Source organism: Heloderma suspectum, chromosome 11 (genome assembly GCF_057233095.1).
Source record: "Heloderma suspectum isolate Gila_16-S chromosome 11, 16-S_ref, whole genome shotgun sequence".
NCBI lineage: Eukaryota > Metazoa > Chordata > Lepidosauria > Squamata > Helodermatidae > Heloderma > Heloderma suspectum.
This window is the reverse complement of record NC_139468.1, coordinates 2,041,500-2,060,621: the sequence shown is the minus strand read 5'-3', so window position 1 is coordinate 2,060,621 and position 19,122 is coordinate 2,041,500. Positions and strand designations below refer to the sequence as shown.

The 19,122-nt window shown below is 45.2% G+C and overlaps 1 protein-coding gene across 34 annotated transcripts in view; it reads right to left on the bottom strand.

Annotated features, from left to right (window-relative positions):
• The window catches only part of TCF12 (transcription factor 12), a 257,524-nt gene that overhangs the window by 38,210 nt on the left and 200,192 nt on the right, over positions 1-19,122 (bottom strand). For all 34 annotated transcript variants that reach the window (XM_084816550.1, XM_084816563.1, XM_084816569.1 and 31 more), the window contains 3 exons: positions 11,328-11,464; positions 8,150-8,300; positions 3,884-3,948 (listed from right to left, as the gene is read on the bottom strand). In XM_084816550.1, coding sequence (XP_084672676.1) covers positions 3,884-3,948; positions 8,150-8,300; positions 11,328-11,464 — 353 coding nt within the window. The remainder of the gene's footprint in view (positions 1-3,883; positions 3,949-8,149; positions 8,301-11,327; positions 11,465-19,122) is intronic.

The following is a 19,122-nucleotide window of genomic DNA, read 5'->3' as shown; positions in this document are numbered from 1 at the left end:
AAAAAATCCACACACACTTCAACTAATTGCAACATGCTAGAAAACCATCCATGGGTAGAATGGTGTTCTACCCATTTATTTCAAAATGACTTGCAAAAGAGAAGTTCTCAGAGGATGATGCCTTTGAAAAATTTTCAACACTTATTGTGAGGAGATACTCTTTTCCTACATAGAAAAACAAACCCACATGTATATTGCCACATGTGAGAACTAAAGAAAATAGGAATTCAAATACATCCTGATTACTGGAGCTGAAATACAGTGGCTGCATTCAGACATTAAACCATGATTTAGTATTACAAGAAAGAGACTAGCCTCCTTCTGGGCTTGTGTGCTCTCCCTACCCCCGCCACCCCAGCACTGCTGCGAGAGTAAGATCAGAAGCTTCTGCTTCCATTTTTAATTAACCATAGTTAAGCGTGTCACCCAACCCCAAAGTGTCATTAATCTTAACTTAATCTTAACTATGGTTACTGAAAACAAGCCAGCTTCATAAACTATGGATTGAAGTCAGCTCGTTTTCACTAACCATAACTAAGATCAGCCACAGTTTGCTCAGGGTTAGATTACACAGCAAGCTCAAAATCAAAATCAGAGGCAAAGGCTTCCAAACTTCTAATTTCAGCTGCATTGGAGTGGGAAACAAGTGAGCCTGGAGGGAGGCTAGGCTCATCAAACTTCAGCTAATAGTATAGTTTATTGTTTAGTGATTTTAATTCTCAAAGCTAGAAAATGCTTACTAATCTTATCAGAAGCGTTTATGACCCCAACCAATTGGCTTCTCTTTGGTAAAACATCTGACGTTTTAATGTTGGTAAAAAAAAAAACAATACAGAATGTCTCCATCTGTATTCAGTATTTTGAGTTCATAAAAGGCAAAAGCCATGGGCACTATGGACCAGCAATTCATCTCTCACAAAGAGATGAAATTAAAATGAATAGGCATTGAACACGGTGGTTATGTTGCACAATTCCCATTAATTTAAGACAGACTTTATCCAAGAAGAGTGCTTTTGCTGTTGAAGACCAATGAGGAGGAATCTACTGGGGGTTTAAATTGTGCCACCACTCATTTTCTTGCAACAAACATGAGCCGTCATGGTCCATTCTAATCAGCGTGGTGCCAATATGCCATGCTCAAATGAAAAGAGCTCCATACAAAGGCAAAACAACAGAGAGCCTGCAGCACCAAGCCCCAGAGCTGTTAGCATACTGCTTTAAACACTCCAGAGTACATTTCAGCCATGCTTTGTCATGCTAATATCACTGCGCCTCAAGCAACAAAAGCCATTCAGGAATTACTTGGAAAAGTCAACTTCCCAACATTTTCCTCTCCTTTGTTCAGGGAGTACTGGCCATTTAGCTATCTAAGCAACACAAAGGCTGCTCCCCCTTGGTTTGGGAGGTAGGAATCAAAACATAGGTTCTGACAAAGAGATTTGATATAATCAATGAAGTTAAACAGCCCTCCACTTTGATCTCCTTTAAATTAAAGACCAAGTGTTTTGATTTGGCATTAAGCACTGAAACAAACCAGATGTTTCTCCCGCAATATAACCCTCCATGGGCACAATCTTAAGGGTTATTGTTTGGCAAATGTTCAGGGAAACACATTAGAAATGGCACAAATACCTAGATTTTCTTTGCTTTTTATCTACACTAGTTCATTATCTAAACCAATGTATAATCCATTGGGCTTTGGGAACTTTGTGTAAATACTTTCATGTACAATTCTTTCTTGCCTACTCTGAGATTAAGACACAATTATCCAGGCTTAAACCTAAAATAAAAGAACCTTTGCAAACATATTATCTGGCCTTACATGTTTAATCACACAGTATTCAGTATGGTCTTTAATACTTAAACTGAGGAACAAATGTTGCCTCTTCTGATGTTTCACACATGAAACTCTTAAAAACACACACCGAGGTACACCAGCAGAGTTTTACAACTAGACATTCTTATTGTTGCTACTAACAACAATATTTAAAGGACAGGAAAAGAAAGGACCTTCACAATTTCTACATGACTGAACTACTTCAACAACAGTTCATAGTACCATGAACCAGAATATGTAAAATTTTACCAGAATATGTAAAAAAAACAAAACAGGAACAAAACACAGTGATTCCTTCAAGCGACTATTTACTCCTAGAGAGTAGCAGAAAGTATAGTTTGCATGTCTCCATGTTTGGAGCAAGAGGAGCAGATGGATGACAGCCCAGGATTCCAAGTGTGCAGACTTTCACATGAGCTGATGGAGCAGATGGAATGCATCACGATCAGCTATGACAGAAATGATTTATGGAATGACCCGCTTGCTCCTGCCAAGCAACAACACAGGATGACAGGACTGAGTTACCATGGCAACCAAAGTCCACCCTCCAGTTACACACACTTGCTCTGACATCAAAACACAATAAATCTACACCCTTCCTGCCACCTCCAACTGCCTTACTCCGTAAGCTAATTATGTTACTACACTAAAACCTTCTCCTTGAGGAGTAATAAAAAAACATCCCAAGATTTATTAAACTTCAGATGATGAAGTCGTTGTATTCTACCTTAGAGGTCAGCAACTGGCAATCTCTGTGCCAAACAGGTCTTCCAGAGGGTTGCTGCCTGGCCTCCTTATAATAAGCTGGAAGTGAGAGAGACACTTGTGATGAGAGGATTTCCTGGCAGGTCTCCCTGGTGACAGGGATTACAGTCTTGGCCTGCTCCCTCTCACTTCTTCCTCAAGGGAAACTTGCTGTCAAGGGTCTAAATTCTGACTGAGTCAAGCAGAAGTGCATTTATTGGAAGAAGAGCTATGCACATGGACCTGTGGTGCAGATCGGCTCCAGGCAAAGTAGTCTACATGAACTAAGGACTAACTCGTGAAGTCATTATGTCAGGATTCCTTGCTGTCCAGAACCTTCAAGGTGTTCATCTCACAATGTATTTCTCCTCAAGGCCACTTTATCTAGAGAGTGCCCATGCATTTAAGAGGAACCCTGATAGACTTCCTCAGATCTAAAGTTAATTAATCCTGTTTTCCATAGACTTCAGGACATGGCACCACTGCCCTTCTGTCTAATCCCCCTTATGTGAAGGGTACAACATAACCTGGATGTTTGGAGGGCACTTGGATTCTGCATAGAACTAAAGTTCACAGAGAACCTGAGTGTTTGTTGGTATTGTCACTGGGTTCAAAGGCTTCTGCCATCTTGAGATGTATGCAATTGTTTAAAAACACACCCTGAATCCAAGAGGTCTCTAGACAACCGTAGCCTTATTTATAGGTTTTAGCAAATGCAATTTAATTGCATTTATTTATAAAACTTTTAATTTGCTTTGGCTTGTTTTCATCTTGTTTTAAGTTATTCTGCATATCCACCCCCAATCCCACCAATTACAACTCGAATCCACTGGGAGCACATGGGGCCAAGGGTTTATTCCCATCTCTTCTACATCACAACCTTCATCAAATCTTTGTTCTTCACCTATTGAACTATTCAGCTTTTCTTCAAAGCGATTGTCTCTTGCAGCTGAGTCTGAACAATGCCTTGGTTGAGCTTCTTGGGCCCTTTGCCATACGAATAAACTTTTGAACATCAATAACAATTATTTTCTGTTTTTATTTATGCACACCAAACCCATACTGATCCTACCTTAGAACTTGCTCTTACAAAGTAAAATCCTTCCCCAAGGTCACACTTGATTGCCTTGCCATGGATCCTTCTGTGCAATTCTTCATGCGTGCACGTTTGTGTATATGCGCGCGCACACGGACAATACATGATGGATATTATATATAGTACCTACTTGATACAAACAGAACAACAAGAACTTGTATACAGCCCAAGTTATTCCTATAACTTCTTTAGCTGGCATTACTTACAGATGCCAAGGCTTTTCCAAGGGCATCCCCAGTCTGTGAGCTTCCGGCAGCATTGCCTCTGTTAACTGTAAAGAAAAGGCGATAGAATGTTGATTTAATGCTGGAGATGACTGTAGTATGCCACTAGTTTACACTGATGCTCTTCCAAAGGGATTACCATGATTTAAAAAGGAAAAATCTGGAGGCAGATAAAAAGGGAAGTTGGATTTACCTGTGAACTGCTGTTCTCAATGGCACAGGGTTCGGGCGGTCTTCATCTTTGGGAAAGCGCCTCCTTTTAGTCACAGGTAGGGGCTTCCCAGACAGTGCTAGAAAGAAACCCCTCCAAACCTACAGCTAACAAAGACCCCAAGCCATTAATTTATTTAGTTTATATAAATATGCATATCATACTCTTCTTGTGCCCATGCAGCACTGAGCAGCTCTGAGTGGTATAAGACCAACAGACTTCAAAATGGTCACAGAAGCCATTGAACTGTGTCAGGAAGTTCATGGAAAATTGTGAAAAGAACAGGACAGAAGGTCATTCCCAGGACTAGCTGGCCTATAAACCTAGAAAATTTATTTGGATCATCTGTCTTGGACATTATCTGCCTCTATTTTGGAGGCTTGGTTGACTGGCCCACCCTGATACTTCAGGAACTCAAAGGCAAGTCCAAAATTTCCCTTTCCCAGTAGTGCTTGGGTGGGGCAGTCTTCATATTTGGGATGAAGAAGTACAGGGCATCCCTAAGGTCAGTTTCCTGTATTATTTACCAATTATTAAGAACCAGTCTTTGCAACAGTCTTCTCCCAAATGAAGCACTGGAGGTAGACAAGGTGCCTTGTCTTACCCCGACCTGGATGGGGAAGACCTTGCATTCTCCAAGCCATCTGGCAATGGCAGAAGCAGAAGCCTTTGAACCCAGTGACGATATCAACAGTCAGGTTCTCTGTGAACCTTAGTTCTATGCAGAATCCAAGTGCCCTCCAAACATCCAGGTCATGCTGTACCCTTCAGATAAAGGGGATTAGACAGAAAGGAAGTGGTGCCATGTCCTGAAATCTATGGAAAACAGGATTAATTAGTTTTAGGTCTGAAGGCCAGATCCAGTTGCAGCACCATTTTATCTCTGTGAAAGATACTCTTGATGAGCTGAAAGGAATTAAACTGTGATACCTGATGAGCTGATGTTGCTGCTAATTGTCCAGAAACAAGCAGTTCAAAAGGGGACCCAGCAGAAAATGCCAAGGTCAGACAATCTGATGTTAAAATCTCACACAGGAAATTTATACATTACAGGCAGATTGGTAAGAGATGATGCCCTTAAGGAGCTACATATATGCCTATACAAAGAAGACATTTACCCTTACTGTGGCCCAGAATGCTGGAAATGGCCAGTACCTACCTTTTCAGTGTGCTAGTGCCATATAGAAAATGATCTCCAGTGGCATTGCAGACCCTACTCAATTAAAGCCTGCACAATGCTAGAATTGTAGGCAAACTGCCACTGGAGGGAATTAGTCCACACAGATGTTGATGAGTCTTTTCCTGCATTTGCAGTGGGTTGGGCTAGATGACCTTTGAGGTCTCTTCCAACTCTATGAGAAACGGAGTCCAAGATCAGTAGATTCAGACAGCAGGGAAGCTTGCAAGGACATTGCTTCAACATCCTGAATAAGTCCAGACATCAAAACACCCTAGGCCAACAGGGAGCCATCAGAACTACTTCAGCTATTGGGTGGTAAAGATATGCAAATCATTCATTCAATCAATCAATCAATCAATCAATCCAAATAAAACAAAACAACTTCCACCTGTAGTTGACCTATTTTTGGACAAACTTGGAGATCAGCCAGAAGGAAAAGTGCATAACAGCACTGGCCACTGTGTGAACAGAATGGTCTGTTCTGGAATGGATCCCTTGGTCTGATCCAGCATGGCTCTTCTTATGTTCATTGTCAGCCAGTGCCTTGCTAATTATTTTTATTTTATTTATAGTATTTTTATTCTGCCCTTTTATTATTATTATTATTATTATTATTATTAAATTTATTAATCGCCCATCTGGCTGGTCACCCAGCCACTCTGGGCAATGTACAACATACAATAAAACAGTTGAAAACAATAAAATTCTACAATAAAAACATTTTCTAAAATACCCTAACCCAGCCCAAATGCCTGCCTGAACAACCACGTTTTTAATGCACGACGGAAGCTCATTAAAGAGGGGGCATGACGGAGTTCCCTAGGGAGGGACTTCCACAGAGTGGAACTTTAGCCAAAACAGCTCCCAAGGGTCTGACAAAGATAAGAAATAGGCTTACAATCTAAAAGACATGACACAAAAGGAAAGGGGATTGGGAGGGAGGAGGGAAAAAAGCAAATTCAGGCACTAGATTCTTAGTGGCCAAGTTCAGCAGGTCATAAACTCAGTGGAAGGGCTGCTGCTTCCTCTCTCTCTGACATCCTCTGCAGTGACAGTTGATAGCAGGAGGGAGGGGGCTCTCAGCTGGAGTTGTATCCAGCATAATGGAGGGTTACCTGACTGCTGCTTCCTCTCCCTCCTTAATGCATCTATCCCCTTGGAATGACTTGGTTCAAGAGAAGAAATAGTGGATAAGGCTATTAGTGGTTACTAGTTATGATGACCATATATTATCACTGGTACCTCAGCTAGTATGCATCTCAATACCAGTTGCTGGCGAACATGAGCAGGAGGGCACTATTGTATCCCTGTGCAGCTTGTGGGCTTCCCACAGGCATCTGGCTGGCCACTGTGGGAACAGAATGCTGGATGAGACAGACAGGCCATTGGTCTGATCCAGGACACCTCTTATCTCTGAAGATGCTAATGGGTTTGAGATTCCTCAAAGCTGTGAAGAACAAAAGAAAGATCTTCACGTGCAGCATCCATTCCTTTTCCTTCATCCCTTGTGTGCTCAGCCATTCTTCCATTATGTTGAAATATCCGGTGAAATGTTCCAGCTTTATAGGTGGAGGTATTGCTCTGACCAGGTGAGCCATTTGCCCACTTCCTTGTGTAGTAACATGATGCTTGTTCCTCCCCATCTGTTGAGATGCCAGTTTGCCCTATCGGTCTGTGTGGCATTAGGGTTTGTGCCCTCAACACATTCCTGAAATGTCAGAAGAGCTAACCTGGCTGGTCGGTGTTTTTCCTGGCTTCTAACCTGGGCCAGATCCTTTAAGTCACCCAATCCTGAAAGGTGAGCTCCCCAGCCTGTGGAGGCTGGCATCTGTCATGCTCAAGGCCCAAGATCAGTCACTGAGTGGTGCTCCTGAGGACACACATACTGGTGCCAGCAAGTGGAAGTGGAAGGTGAAGCTGCTGGGTGATCAGATCCTGAAATGGAAAGGAATCATCTCTGGAGTGGGATTGCATGGAATCTTGTCCATGGTATGGCATCCATACTTGACATCAGCCTGTCCAACAACTGGGTCAGTGTCATCAGGTCCACTTGAAGCTCTGGTTAGATTTCACTGATCAGAATCTAGCTTGTTTATTGGTCCTTTGACAGGAACACTTTGGGAATCAATGATAACCCCCTGGTATTTTACCTCAGCCTTAACCTACCTGGTGTCCTCCAGATGTGCTGGACCAGAGGCTGGCTGGGAACGGGAAGGCTGTTCTACTTTCTGATTTGGAGTGATGATGCTCTTGTCCTGATTCACTGCAAACCCACAGTTTTGAAGGCAATGAGGCATCCCTGAAGCCCTGATGGGAGTCTTCTCAATTGGAGCTGGGTATTCCTGAGCCGTCACATTGTTTGAGCATTTCAGGGTGAAGCTGCTAGGAATGCTGCTGACAAACAAAGCTTGCCCAGCACTCAGCATTTTTTAAAATTAGTTTAGAAATAATGTCCACATCAAAAATACAGTATGTTCAGAGTTTCACCACCACTGCACTAGCTCCTTCAATGAATCCACAAGAAGGAAAAAGGAAGATTTCTGGGTTGTGCTCTTTGGGTGGGGAACAAATTAATCTATCAGAACCTTAACACGTGCCTTCATGTGACCGTCAGCCCAGCACTGGGAAGCACATAGCAGTGCCATATTTATCAACTTCCATGTAAGGCAAAATTCCAACAGTCATCACAATGCTGCACTTCTAAAATGATGCAACAAAAACTTGTATCATGGCAAATTCACTTGTATAATCTTAATGGAAAATTAAACAGTCACAGCATAAGCATACAGATTTCAGTGCAGATTTCTACACTAGCTACAGCTTTTACATGACAATTTAAGGACTCAAAAAATCTTACCCAGTATGTTGTTGTTATCTGATCCATTGACAGGTGGCGTGTGAGAGGCAGTGGCATATGATGAACTGCTGGTACTACCCCGGTGGAAGCTAGACATTGGAGGAAGACTGGCGTTTATATCTGTTGGTGAGACTGAATGCGGGGGATAGCTCTAGGAAAAAGCAGAAACTGGGAATCACAACCAAAGGAAGAAGTATGAGCACCTATATTAACAACATACAAAGTAATCCAGAATGCTGCAAATTAAGATTAGAATTGCCTTGCTAGACCAGACCAAAGTTCATCAAATCAAGCAGTGGCCAGAAAGACGCTTTTACAAATGACTAATAGCCATGCCCCCTCTTTGTCCTCAGTGGCTGGTAGTCAAAGATCTCTTGTCTCTGAACCGCTGAAGTTCTATTGTATTTATTTATTTATTTATTTATTCATTCATTCATTCATTCATTCATTCATTTCTATACTGCCCAATAAGCTGAATCTCTCCGGGAAGTTCATAAAAATTAAAACCAAAAAGCGCAGGATAAAACAATACAAAATATAAATGTATTAACCACAATATAACAATACAACCAGAATAAAACCAGAATAAAACCTAGCAGCAATGCAGAGATTTAAAATACAGATTTAAAACACCAAACCTAAAAGACTAGGAAGCTAAAATGCCTGGGAAAATAACAAGGTCTTCACTTGGCACCGGAAGGCATACAATAGAGGTGCCAGGCGAACCTCTCTAGGGAGCTCATTCCACAGCCAAGGTGCCACAGCAGAAAAGGCCCTCACTTCCTTTGACAGGGGCTCATGGAGAAGGACTGCTGAGGATGATCTTAGGGTCCAAGCAGGCACATATGGCAAGAGGCGATCCTTCAGATAACTTGGCCCCAAGCTGTTAAAAGCTTTGAATGTTAATACCAGCACTTTGAATTGGGCCCGGAAATGGACTGGCAGCCAGTGCAGCTGGAAAAGTACTGACATAATGTGATCTCGTTGGCCAGTCCCTGTTAACAATCTTACTGCCCTGTTTTGGACTAGCTGAAGTTTCCAGACCGTTTTCAAAGGCAGCCCCACCTACAACGCATTGCAGTAATCCAGATGAGAAGTTAGCAGAGCATGGGTAACTTGTAGCTAAGCTATCTCTGTCCAGATAAGGGCGGAGTTGGTAAGCCAGCCTAAGCTGATAAAAAGTGCTCCATGCCACTGAGTTCACCTGTGCTTTCAAGTGACGGTTCTGGGTCCAAGAGCACCCCCAACTATGAACCTGATCCTTTAGGGGGAGTGCAGCCCCCTCCAGAACAGGTTAAATATCACTTAGCCAGGCAGATGAACCACCCACTAACAGTACCTCCGTCTTGTCTGGATTGAGTTTCAGTTTATTGGCTCTCATCCAGTCCATTACCGTGCCCAGGCACTGATTCAGAACAGCCACTGCCTCACCTGGGTTTGATGAGAAAGCGAGGTAGAGCTGAGTGTCATCCACATATTGATGGCACCTCAGCCCACACCTCCGGATAACTTCTCCCAATGGTTTCATGTAGATGCTGAACAACATGGGGGATAAAATAGAGCCCTGTGGAACCCCATAGCATAATTGCCATGGCATAGAGCAATAATCCCCCAACACCACCTTTTGGAATCGACCATATCTATCATGGCCTATAGCCATTGACAGAGAGAGGGCCAATTTGGGCGTAATAGGAAACCAGACTTGCACAGCCCCCGCACCCCAATCCTCTCACCTTGGGAAGCCAGACTGGATGCTTCTACTTCTGGTGTTAAAGTTAGCACAGCTCCCCATTTCATCTGCAGTTGGGGAAAATATGGTTTAGAACAAGTCAGGCTCTGAAACCATGCTTTGATCCTGTCTTGTTCTAACAAATCCCAGCTTAAAGAGTGTGCCAAGTTCAGACATGATGGGGAGTGGTGTTTAGTTTAAAAAAGGAAGTAAAGGCTTTCAAACTCCTCCTTGCTGCCACATAAGGGGAGGGGAAGGGAAGGGGAGTGTCCAGGCTTGAGGCTCCTGTAGTTTCATTCACATACTGGGAAATTATGGTTTCCCATTATGTATGAACTAGCCCTTAGCCTCTGAATTTATCTGATTTTTTAGAGAGACATCTGATTTAATGGCAATTAATTAATTGCTATCTTGTGGCAATTAATTAATTAATTGAGCTTTATTAATGTTGCATTTTGAGATGTGGAAAGAACAGAACTGCACCCAACTTTCTAAATGTGGGCATACCACAGACATACCAAAATTGATATTTGCTGTTTTATTTTCAGTCCCATTCTTAACACTGCATTTGCCTTTTAAAAATGGCACAGACCACAGATTTTTACATGGAACTTTCTACTTGAACCCCAAGTCCTCTTCCTGGATTGTCACAGCCAATTTAGATGCCATCAATAAACATGTGAAGTCAGGATTTTCATTTCAATATCTGTCACTTTGCACTTACTTATGCTGAATTTCATCTGCCATTCTGTTGCCCAGTCACCCAGTTTAGAGAGAGCTCTTCAGAGACTGCTTTGGATCTCACCTCCTGAATGATACGGTGTTATTGGCAAACTCGACTCTCTCATTATGCACCCTGGACTCCAGTTTATGTATGGAAATGTTAAGCAGCACCAGCCCCAATAAATAATGATCAATAAATATAAAACTCTTGAGGCACCTCACTCTTTACATCCCTCTATTGTGAAAATTGTTGGTTGATTGTTATCCAGTGCTTCCTGTCTTTTTTAAAACCTAAATTACAGGCTTCTAAAATTAGCACCACCAAATTTAAAAATGTAGCCAAATATTGAAGAAAGTGAGGAGAGGTTACAATTTAATATACAACACTTTCCACTTAAAAGGGAAATACCATCTTAAAACTATTTTCTTACCTATGCCCTATTGCAGTAACATACAAGAACCTCAGCAGTGTAAAAAATAATGTGAACAAGTCCGCTTTTCACTTGCTGTGTAGATTAAAATTTCTTCACGCTTATTAAGTTTGGCTATCACAGATCAGTCAACTAAAGCTTTAGTTGATTAATCTAACAATTACGTTGATTAAAGAGCAAAGCCCTAATATCCATTCAATTCCTTTATCCAGCAAAATCAGTCTCTTAAGGATGATGAAGGTTAACAACCAACTTTCAGCTGACCATACTGGAACATCTGGTGTTCTCATCTTACCAAGCGGTCATGTGTGTGCCGACTGCCATAACTGCCAGAGTGTGACATGTGAGAAGAACTTTCCAGCATTCCACTATAGCCAGGCTGGCTTATTCCATTGGAAGGGCTCCAAAGGTCTGAAGCATTGTGGGTCGCATCTTTATTTTTAATAAAAACAAAAGAGAAAAGGATCAGATCTTAGATGAAGAAAAAGAATAAATGTTTTACAAAATAATATAATTCTACTTCGTTGGTCATGTCGTGCATACTTCATACCCTGCCTACAATGTTCTTACTACTCCAATGTGGTGCTTTGGTGTTGTTGTTTTTTAAAGACTGTTTTTCAACTGAAGTTCAATCCAAACACAGCTGAGAAAGCCATAGCTAATGATGAAGATTTTCACTAGGGTCAGTTTTTTTTTTTAATCAAAGAGGGAGACTGATGTGGGACCATAGCTCAGTGGTAGAGCCCCTGCTTGACATAAAGAAGGTCTCAGGTTCAAACCCTGAAATCTCCAGTTAAAAAAGAATCTCAGACAGGTGGTGATGAGAAACACAAGTGTTCACTAAACCCAATACAGAAGATTGCTTGATTCAAACAAGCAGTTTATAGTGATGCATTCCAATGCTATAACATATATACTACCAAAAAGTATACTAAAACCTCTCTGAAGTGTGACCTCACTGTCGTATGAACAGCAATGACATAAACTGTTCACAATTTTGGCATGTTAAGCTGTTTGAATTGTTAGCATATATTACACTCAAAAGATCGCTAAGATACTTCGCTCCATAGCCAAATTCCATTGCACTAGGGCCCCTCATCCCAGTGCCCATGGCTGCAAATGCACCCATGAAGGCTTCCTCCAGCATCCATAAAGCCTCCGTGCCCCTTCTCACTCGCTGCCTTTTTTCTCCCCTTCAGAAATGGGTAGGGAACAATCTCAGTCTGGAACAGTACACAGAGCTAACAATTCTATGCAGTTTTCCAGGTTGAATTTGGTACCCGAGTAGCCAGGCAGAAAGCGGAGTGGCTGAGAGGGAAGGAGGGAAAGCGTCCTCTAAAATTTTTTTTAGAAAGACAGAAAGAAAAGGGTACGTTTGAAGGAGGGGAGGATGGAAGACAAGAATGACCCAATGGGGGGAAGGAAGTGAAGCAACTGGAAGTGGGAAGGGAAAAAACAGATCATGTCTCTGTGTTTTTTCTCTCTCTGTTTTTTTCTCTCTTCTTCCCCTGTGCCCTCCTCATTCTTTGTGTTTCTTTCTGTCCTTTCTTCCTCAGCCCTAGTCTGAGTTTCTTTCCTCTCCTCTCTCTGCCCCCCTAGCCCCCAAGTCTGGGTTTCTCTCCCTGAGTCTGTTTCTCTCTCTCCCTTTTGTCTCTCTGACTCTTGGTCTGTCTGTGTCCTGGGAGAGAGAAATGGGGTGAGCAATGAGTTGACTGGCTAAGAAAGAGCGAGAAGGAGTTGGTCTTTTGTGAAATGGATGTTTTGTAAGTGGTCATGCCTACAAGTGTATAAAAGCTGTGGCAGAAGAATACAGATCACACATCAAAATGTATGTGACTGTCAGATCTCGGTCACTTAGGGGTGAGGGCAGAGTAGAAACAGAGGTGCTCCTGAAGTTCATGTGGTTACAAGAGGAGAGAACACAAGGAAGTGCCTTACACCGAATGAGACCATCAGTCTATGTAGTCAGTACCAATCAGTACTACCACTGATTGGTAGTGGCTCTCTAGGATCTGGGACATGGCTTTTCTTCAGCCCTACCTGGAGATGCCAAAGGATGGAACCTGGAACCTACATGAAAAGCATGTGCTCTGAGCTATGGCTATTCCCCAAAACACTGAGCTATGGCTATTCCCCAAAGACTGCTGAACAGGCCACCCTTTTCACAAATAAACCCTCAACTTTAAAAGATAGCAGATTCCCAGGGCAGAGAGAGAAAAGTTCTATCACATGTGTTCTTATGCACCCTGCCACAGGCCTCTGGAACACCCACCAAGAACCTCAGCTCTGCAGCTACCACAAAGGGTGCAAGGGGCCAACACAGCTAACTGTGTATGGGAGAGTCAATCATTGGAGAGGTATCTCCCCTTCCACTAAAGAGATATAGTTGGATATCTGGAGCACACAACACCAATCTCCAAAGCTTATATATCACTAACCTGTGAACAAGGGGAAAATGGGTGGACAAACCCGTAGGGATCTAAACACTTTCACTCAGGAAGTAATAGTAGCGCTCCCACAAAAGAATGCACACACACTAAGCATGCATTGAGGTGACACCCCCCAAGTTCTGGTAAGGAAATGGGAAGCACAGGCCCTCACAGCCTTGGGACACCAGGGCTCTCTCAATCCTTGCCCTTCCTGGCTAATAAGACTTAGCTGGGGGTGTGTGGGGGAGGTGGGTAGATAAGTCCAGGAGTGGTAAATGTACCTCTTCATGAAGGGGTGGTTCCTGCTGCACTTAAGAAGGCAATAGTGCAGCCAGGTCTGAAGAAACCCACTCTGGACCTAATGGTATTTGACAAGTACCACCCTGTTGCAAATACCCCTTTCTTGGAGAAGGTACTTGAGAGTCTGGATTCTGGTCTGGTTATGGGAACAAATCAGCCTTGGTCACCCTGATGGATGACCTTTATCAAAAGAGGGATGGGGGAGAACAACCCTCTTAATTCTGCTCCATCTCTCATTGGCGTTTCATACTATTGACCATAATAGTCCCTGGAGGGGCTACATAAGCTGGCTGGCTGAGGTGGCCTGGGAGAGCCAGGGCCTGCAGGAGAAGCCACCACCACCACCACCACCGGGGAAGAGGTGTGCTTGCAGCCGCTGGGCCTGCTGCCGCCGTCGCCGCTACCACCGCCACCAGGCCTTCCCTGTGGACTCCTGCCTGGCATTTTTAAGGGGATTTTAATTGTTTTGTTTGTTTGTTTTATTTTGTTGGGGGGGATTTTGTTGTGTTTTTAGGGGTGGGTAGCCTGCCTGATAGGCGGGAGCGAGGGGGCATGTGTCCACCTGATGGAGGCAGTGGGGGGAGTGTTGGGGGCCAGAACATACCGAGGCTGGGTGGCAGGCGCTGGCGGAGCGCTAGGGGCAGGCCATGCCAGCTAAGGGGAACAAGGGAGAGATGTGTAGTATCTGTCCCCTGCTCCGGGCCTGTCCAGAGCCAAAGGATGGCTGGGGGAGGCATGACCCCATCTTCTGGCCTTCGTTTGCTGCTCTGCAATGCCAGGTCTGTTACCCAGAAAACCTCCCTCATCCATGACATGATCCTGGATGAGGGTGCAGACCTGGCATGTATTACGGAGACCTGGCTGGCCGAGGCTGCTGCTCCAACCCTTGCAGCCATGTGTCCAGCTGGATTTTCGTATGCACAGCAGCCGAGGGCTGGGGATCGGGGCGGGGGAGTGGCTGTTATCTACCGAGAGTCCTTGGTCTTCACCAGACCCCCTCTCCGGGAGACCAAGGTTGTTGAGTGCATGTACTGGAGGTTGGGCCCGAAGGGCAGTCTGGGGATTCTGCTCGTGTACCGTCCACCCCGCTGCACGACTGACTCCCTGGCCGAGGTGCTTGAGGTGGTCTCTGATGTGCGTGTACAGTCCCCTAACTTACTGGTGTTGGGGACTTCAACGTACATTCGGAGGCCATCCTCACAGGAGCACCTCGGGACTTCATGGAGACCATGGCCTCCTGGGAGCTGCACCATATTCTAACTGGGCCCACCCATGTAGCCGGTCATGCACTAGACCTTGTGTTTGTTTCTGGAGAAGCGGGGAGTGATCTGGAAGTCGGGGGTATATCCACCACCCCCTTGTCATGGTCAGATCACTATCTGGTGATGTTGGACTTCTCGGTTCCACAACCCCTCCGCAGGGGTGGAGGACCCATTAAAATGGTCTGCCCCAGGCGTCTTATGGATCCAAATGGATTCCTGAACGCGCTTGGGGATTCTCTGGGGCATGCCAACGGCCACTCGGTCGAGACCCTGGTGGGTGGCTGGAATGCCGCAATCATTGGGGCATTAGATCGGGTGGCTCCGAAACGCCCTCTCCCCCTGAACAGGGCTCGGACTGCACCATGGTTCAATCCGCGGTTACGAGCTCTGAAACAGGAGGTGAGACGGCTAGAGCGCCGGTGGCGGAAGTCTCGCTCCAAAGACGATCAGACACGGGCTAGAGCTATATCTTCAGCCTATCACGTGGCGGTGAAGGCAGCAAAAAAGGAATATTATGCTGCCTCCATCGCGTCTGCAGAGTGCTGCCCCAGGAGGCTGTTCCAAGTGGTCCAGAGCCTGGTCGGTCCTGTGGCTCCGGAACCACTGGAGCATTCTAAGGCCTCCTGTGAGGCTTTGGCAAGGCACTTTGCAGATAAAATTGATCAGATTAGGTGTGTTACTCTGCACACTGTGGATACAGTTAGTGAGCAAGAGGTGGCCTGTGGCAAACCGGTTTTGTGGGATCGGTTCCAGCTTCTTCCTCCTGATGAAGTGGACAAGGTGCTTCATCTGTAAGGCCAACCACCTGCTTACTTGATCCTTGCCCATCTTGGCTCATTATGAGCTGCAGAGAGAGACTGGGTGAGGGGATCAAGGCGGTGGTGAACGCCTCCCTTGAGGAGGGAGTGATGCCATCAGCCCTCAAGGAGGCAGTGATAAGACCGCTCTTAAAGAAGCCCTCCTTGGATCCTCAAGTTCTGAACAACTTTCGCCCAGTCTCAAATCTGCCATTTTGGGGCAAGGTGATTGAGCGGGTGGTGGCGGTGCAGTTGAAGGCACACTTGGAAGAAACTGATTATCTAGACCCATTTCAGTCGGGCTTCAGGCCTGGGCATGGGACAGAAACGGCCTTGGTCGCCTTGGTGGATGATATGAGGAGGGCTCTGGATAGGGGTGAATGCTCCTTCCTTGTTCTCCTCGACCTCTCAGCGGCTTTTGATACCGTTGACCACGGTATCCTCCTGGACCGCCTGGAGGGGTTGGGCATTGGAAACACTGTATTGCGGTGGTTCCAGTCCTTCCTCTCTGGCAGGTACCAGAGGGTAGCACTGGGAAAGGAGGTTTCGGACCCGTGGCCACTTACTTGTGGGGTGCCACAGGGTTCCATCCTCTCCCCGATGCTATTTAACATCTATGTGAAGCCACTGGGGGCTATCATCAGGAGGTTTGGGGTGCAGTGTCATCAATATGCGGATGACACTCAGCTCTACCTCTCATTCAAATCTTCACCAAGGTTGGCCGTAGAATCCCTGTCCAAATGTCTGGAGACGGTGAGTGGCTGGATGGGGAGGAATAAGCTGAAGCTGAACCCTGACAAGACCGAGGTACTTTTGGTGGGAGACAAGAGGAGGCTGGGGGATGTTGACCTGGTGTTGAATGGGGTACAGCTACCCTTGAAAGACCAGGTCCGCAGCCTGGGGGTCATTTTGGACTCCCAGCTGTCCATGGAGGCTCAGGTGTCAGCTGTGAGCCGGACAGCGCTGTATCAACTCCATCTGATACGGCGGCTGCGCCCCTACCTCCCCGACCATCTGCTCCCATCGGTAGTACATGCCCTGGTCTCCTCTCGTTTAGACTACTGTAATGCGCTCTACGTGGGGTTACCCTTGAAGACGGTTCGGAAACTGCAGCTGGTACAGAACGCGGCGGCTCGCCTGATTAAAGGCAGCCGCCGGCGAGATCACATCACTCCAGTGCTGAAGGAGTTGCACTGGTTACCAGTTGTTTTCCGGGCCAAATTCAAGGTGTTGGTTTTGACCTTTAAAACCCTATATGGTTCCGGCCCAGCCTATCTTAAGGAGCGCCTCCAGCAACACCAGACAGGCCGCTTAACAAGATCAGCCTCGGATGGCCTTCTCTCTGTCCCATCAGCCAGGACAGCTAGACTGGTGGGGACGAGGGAGAGGGCCTTCTCTGTGGTGGCCCCCACTCTGTGGAACTCCCTCCCTAGGGAACTCCGTCATGCCCCCTCTTTAATGAGCTTCCGTCGTGCATTAAAAACGTGGTTGTTCAGGCAGGCATTTGGGGTGGGTTAGGGTATTTTTTTAAAAAAAAATTTATGGTAAAATTTTATTGTTTTAAATTGTTTATGGTGGGTTGTACATCGCCCAGAGTGGCTGGGTGACCAGTCAGATGGGCGATTAATAAATTTAATAAATAAATAAAATAAATAATATCCTCCATGGGTTGGGGATTGGAGGCACTGTGTCACAGTGGTTCCAGTCTTACTTGCGAGGTCAATTTCAGAGTGTAACACTGGATGACTATTTCCTGGCTCCCAGACAATTGAACTATGGGGTTCCACAATGTACTATCTTGTCCCCAATGTTGTTTAACATCTATATGAAGCCAGTGGGGTGGTCGTTAGGGGATTTGGAGCAAAGTGCCATCGGTATGCTGATGGCACGCAGCTCTCTCTCCCCCTGTGACATCTGATTCAGGTGAGGCTGTGCAAGTTCTGGAACTGTTCCTAGACTCAATGATGGGTTGGATGAAGGCCAATACACTAGAGATGAATTCTGGAAGATGGAGTCTGTGTGGACGAATGGTTCCCAAATCTGGGAGATAGGCTTAATGCCTGTTCTGGATGGGGTTGTGCTCCCTCTGAAAGATCAGTTTTGTAGTCTGGGGGCATGCCTGAATCGATCTGTGTCAATGGAGGACTGTTAGTTTATTTTCAGCACCTGCTGAAAACATTTTTATTTAAACACGCCTTCCCTGACAGACCAGCCATGGTTTTATTGGCATAAAGTGATTTTAAATATTTTAATTCTTTTTTTCATTTTATTGTTTGCTGCTTGGGAATCTGATTAGATATAGAGCAGTATATAAATAAACTGCTCAACACATCTGTTCCAACAGTAAACCACTGGGCACCACAATTTCCTTCTTCCCTTGGTTCCAATACCAGCAGTTAGCAAGGGAGACCTGCAGCAGTTGCACGACTGTAGAATCAACTGGCCCAACGAACAACTCTGTGCAATAAAGGCAACTACTGCTTCAGCTACTTCTCTGTTCCTACAATAGTTCTGAATAGAAAGAAACCCCTCTCCCTCGCCCAAACATACAATCACTTTATCTTTAGGCAACACTGTTGATGGATTCAGCACGAGCTACTCCCAGAAGTGCTGCCATTGGGTAAGAGCCTACCAGAGGGAGGGCTCAATGTCTCCCTGGAAATCTGCCAGCTACTCTGGTTTGCTGCATGTCTGCACTGTCTTGTGGGGGAGAGAAAAATGGGCTTTTCTAAACCTGCCTCCTGGGATTTTTGCTAGGTACACCAGTGTGCAAATTCTGTGCATCCTGCCAGTGAGCTATTCCATTATGGGCTTTCCCATGTTAGGCAATATTGCTAGCAGTTCAGAGCCATCTGCATGAGTCTGAGATGGTAGCGGTATGGTAACCAGGTGCAAAGGGAGGGCGGGGGCTCTTTAAAGTTGTGTGGAATGTTGACAGGCACAACTTGTCATGCAGGTTGAGAAAAGCTGTCCAAGTCAAATTCCCTGTTCTAGGCAACTATGAAAAGCACAGGCACCTCACCTAACTTTGCATCTTTTCACCCTAGGAGGAAGCCCAGGAAGATGGTATATATTTAGCCAGGCTGGGCCAGGCCATTTAGGGACCAGGTAGGCCTCCCCATGGCTGCACTGGCTGCCTGTTATGGTGAGAGTGTGTTCAGTACTCTCTAGACTGGAAGACACTGTGTCTAGCCCTATTGCCTGCCAACTTGACTGGCTTCTCTTGCCCATTCCACCAAAAATTACCATTTCATCTGATCAGTACTTGCTATTGACCATGTTAAGACCTTTATGGGATCCAT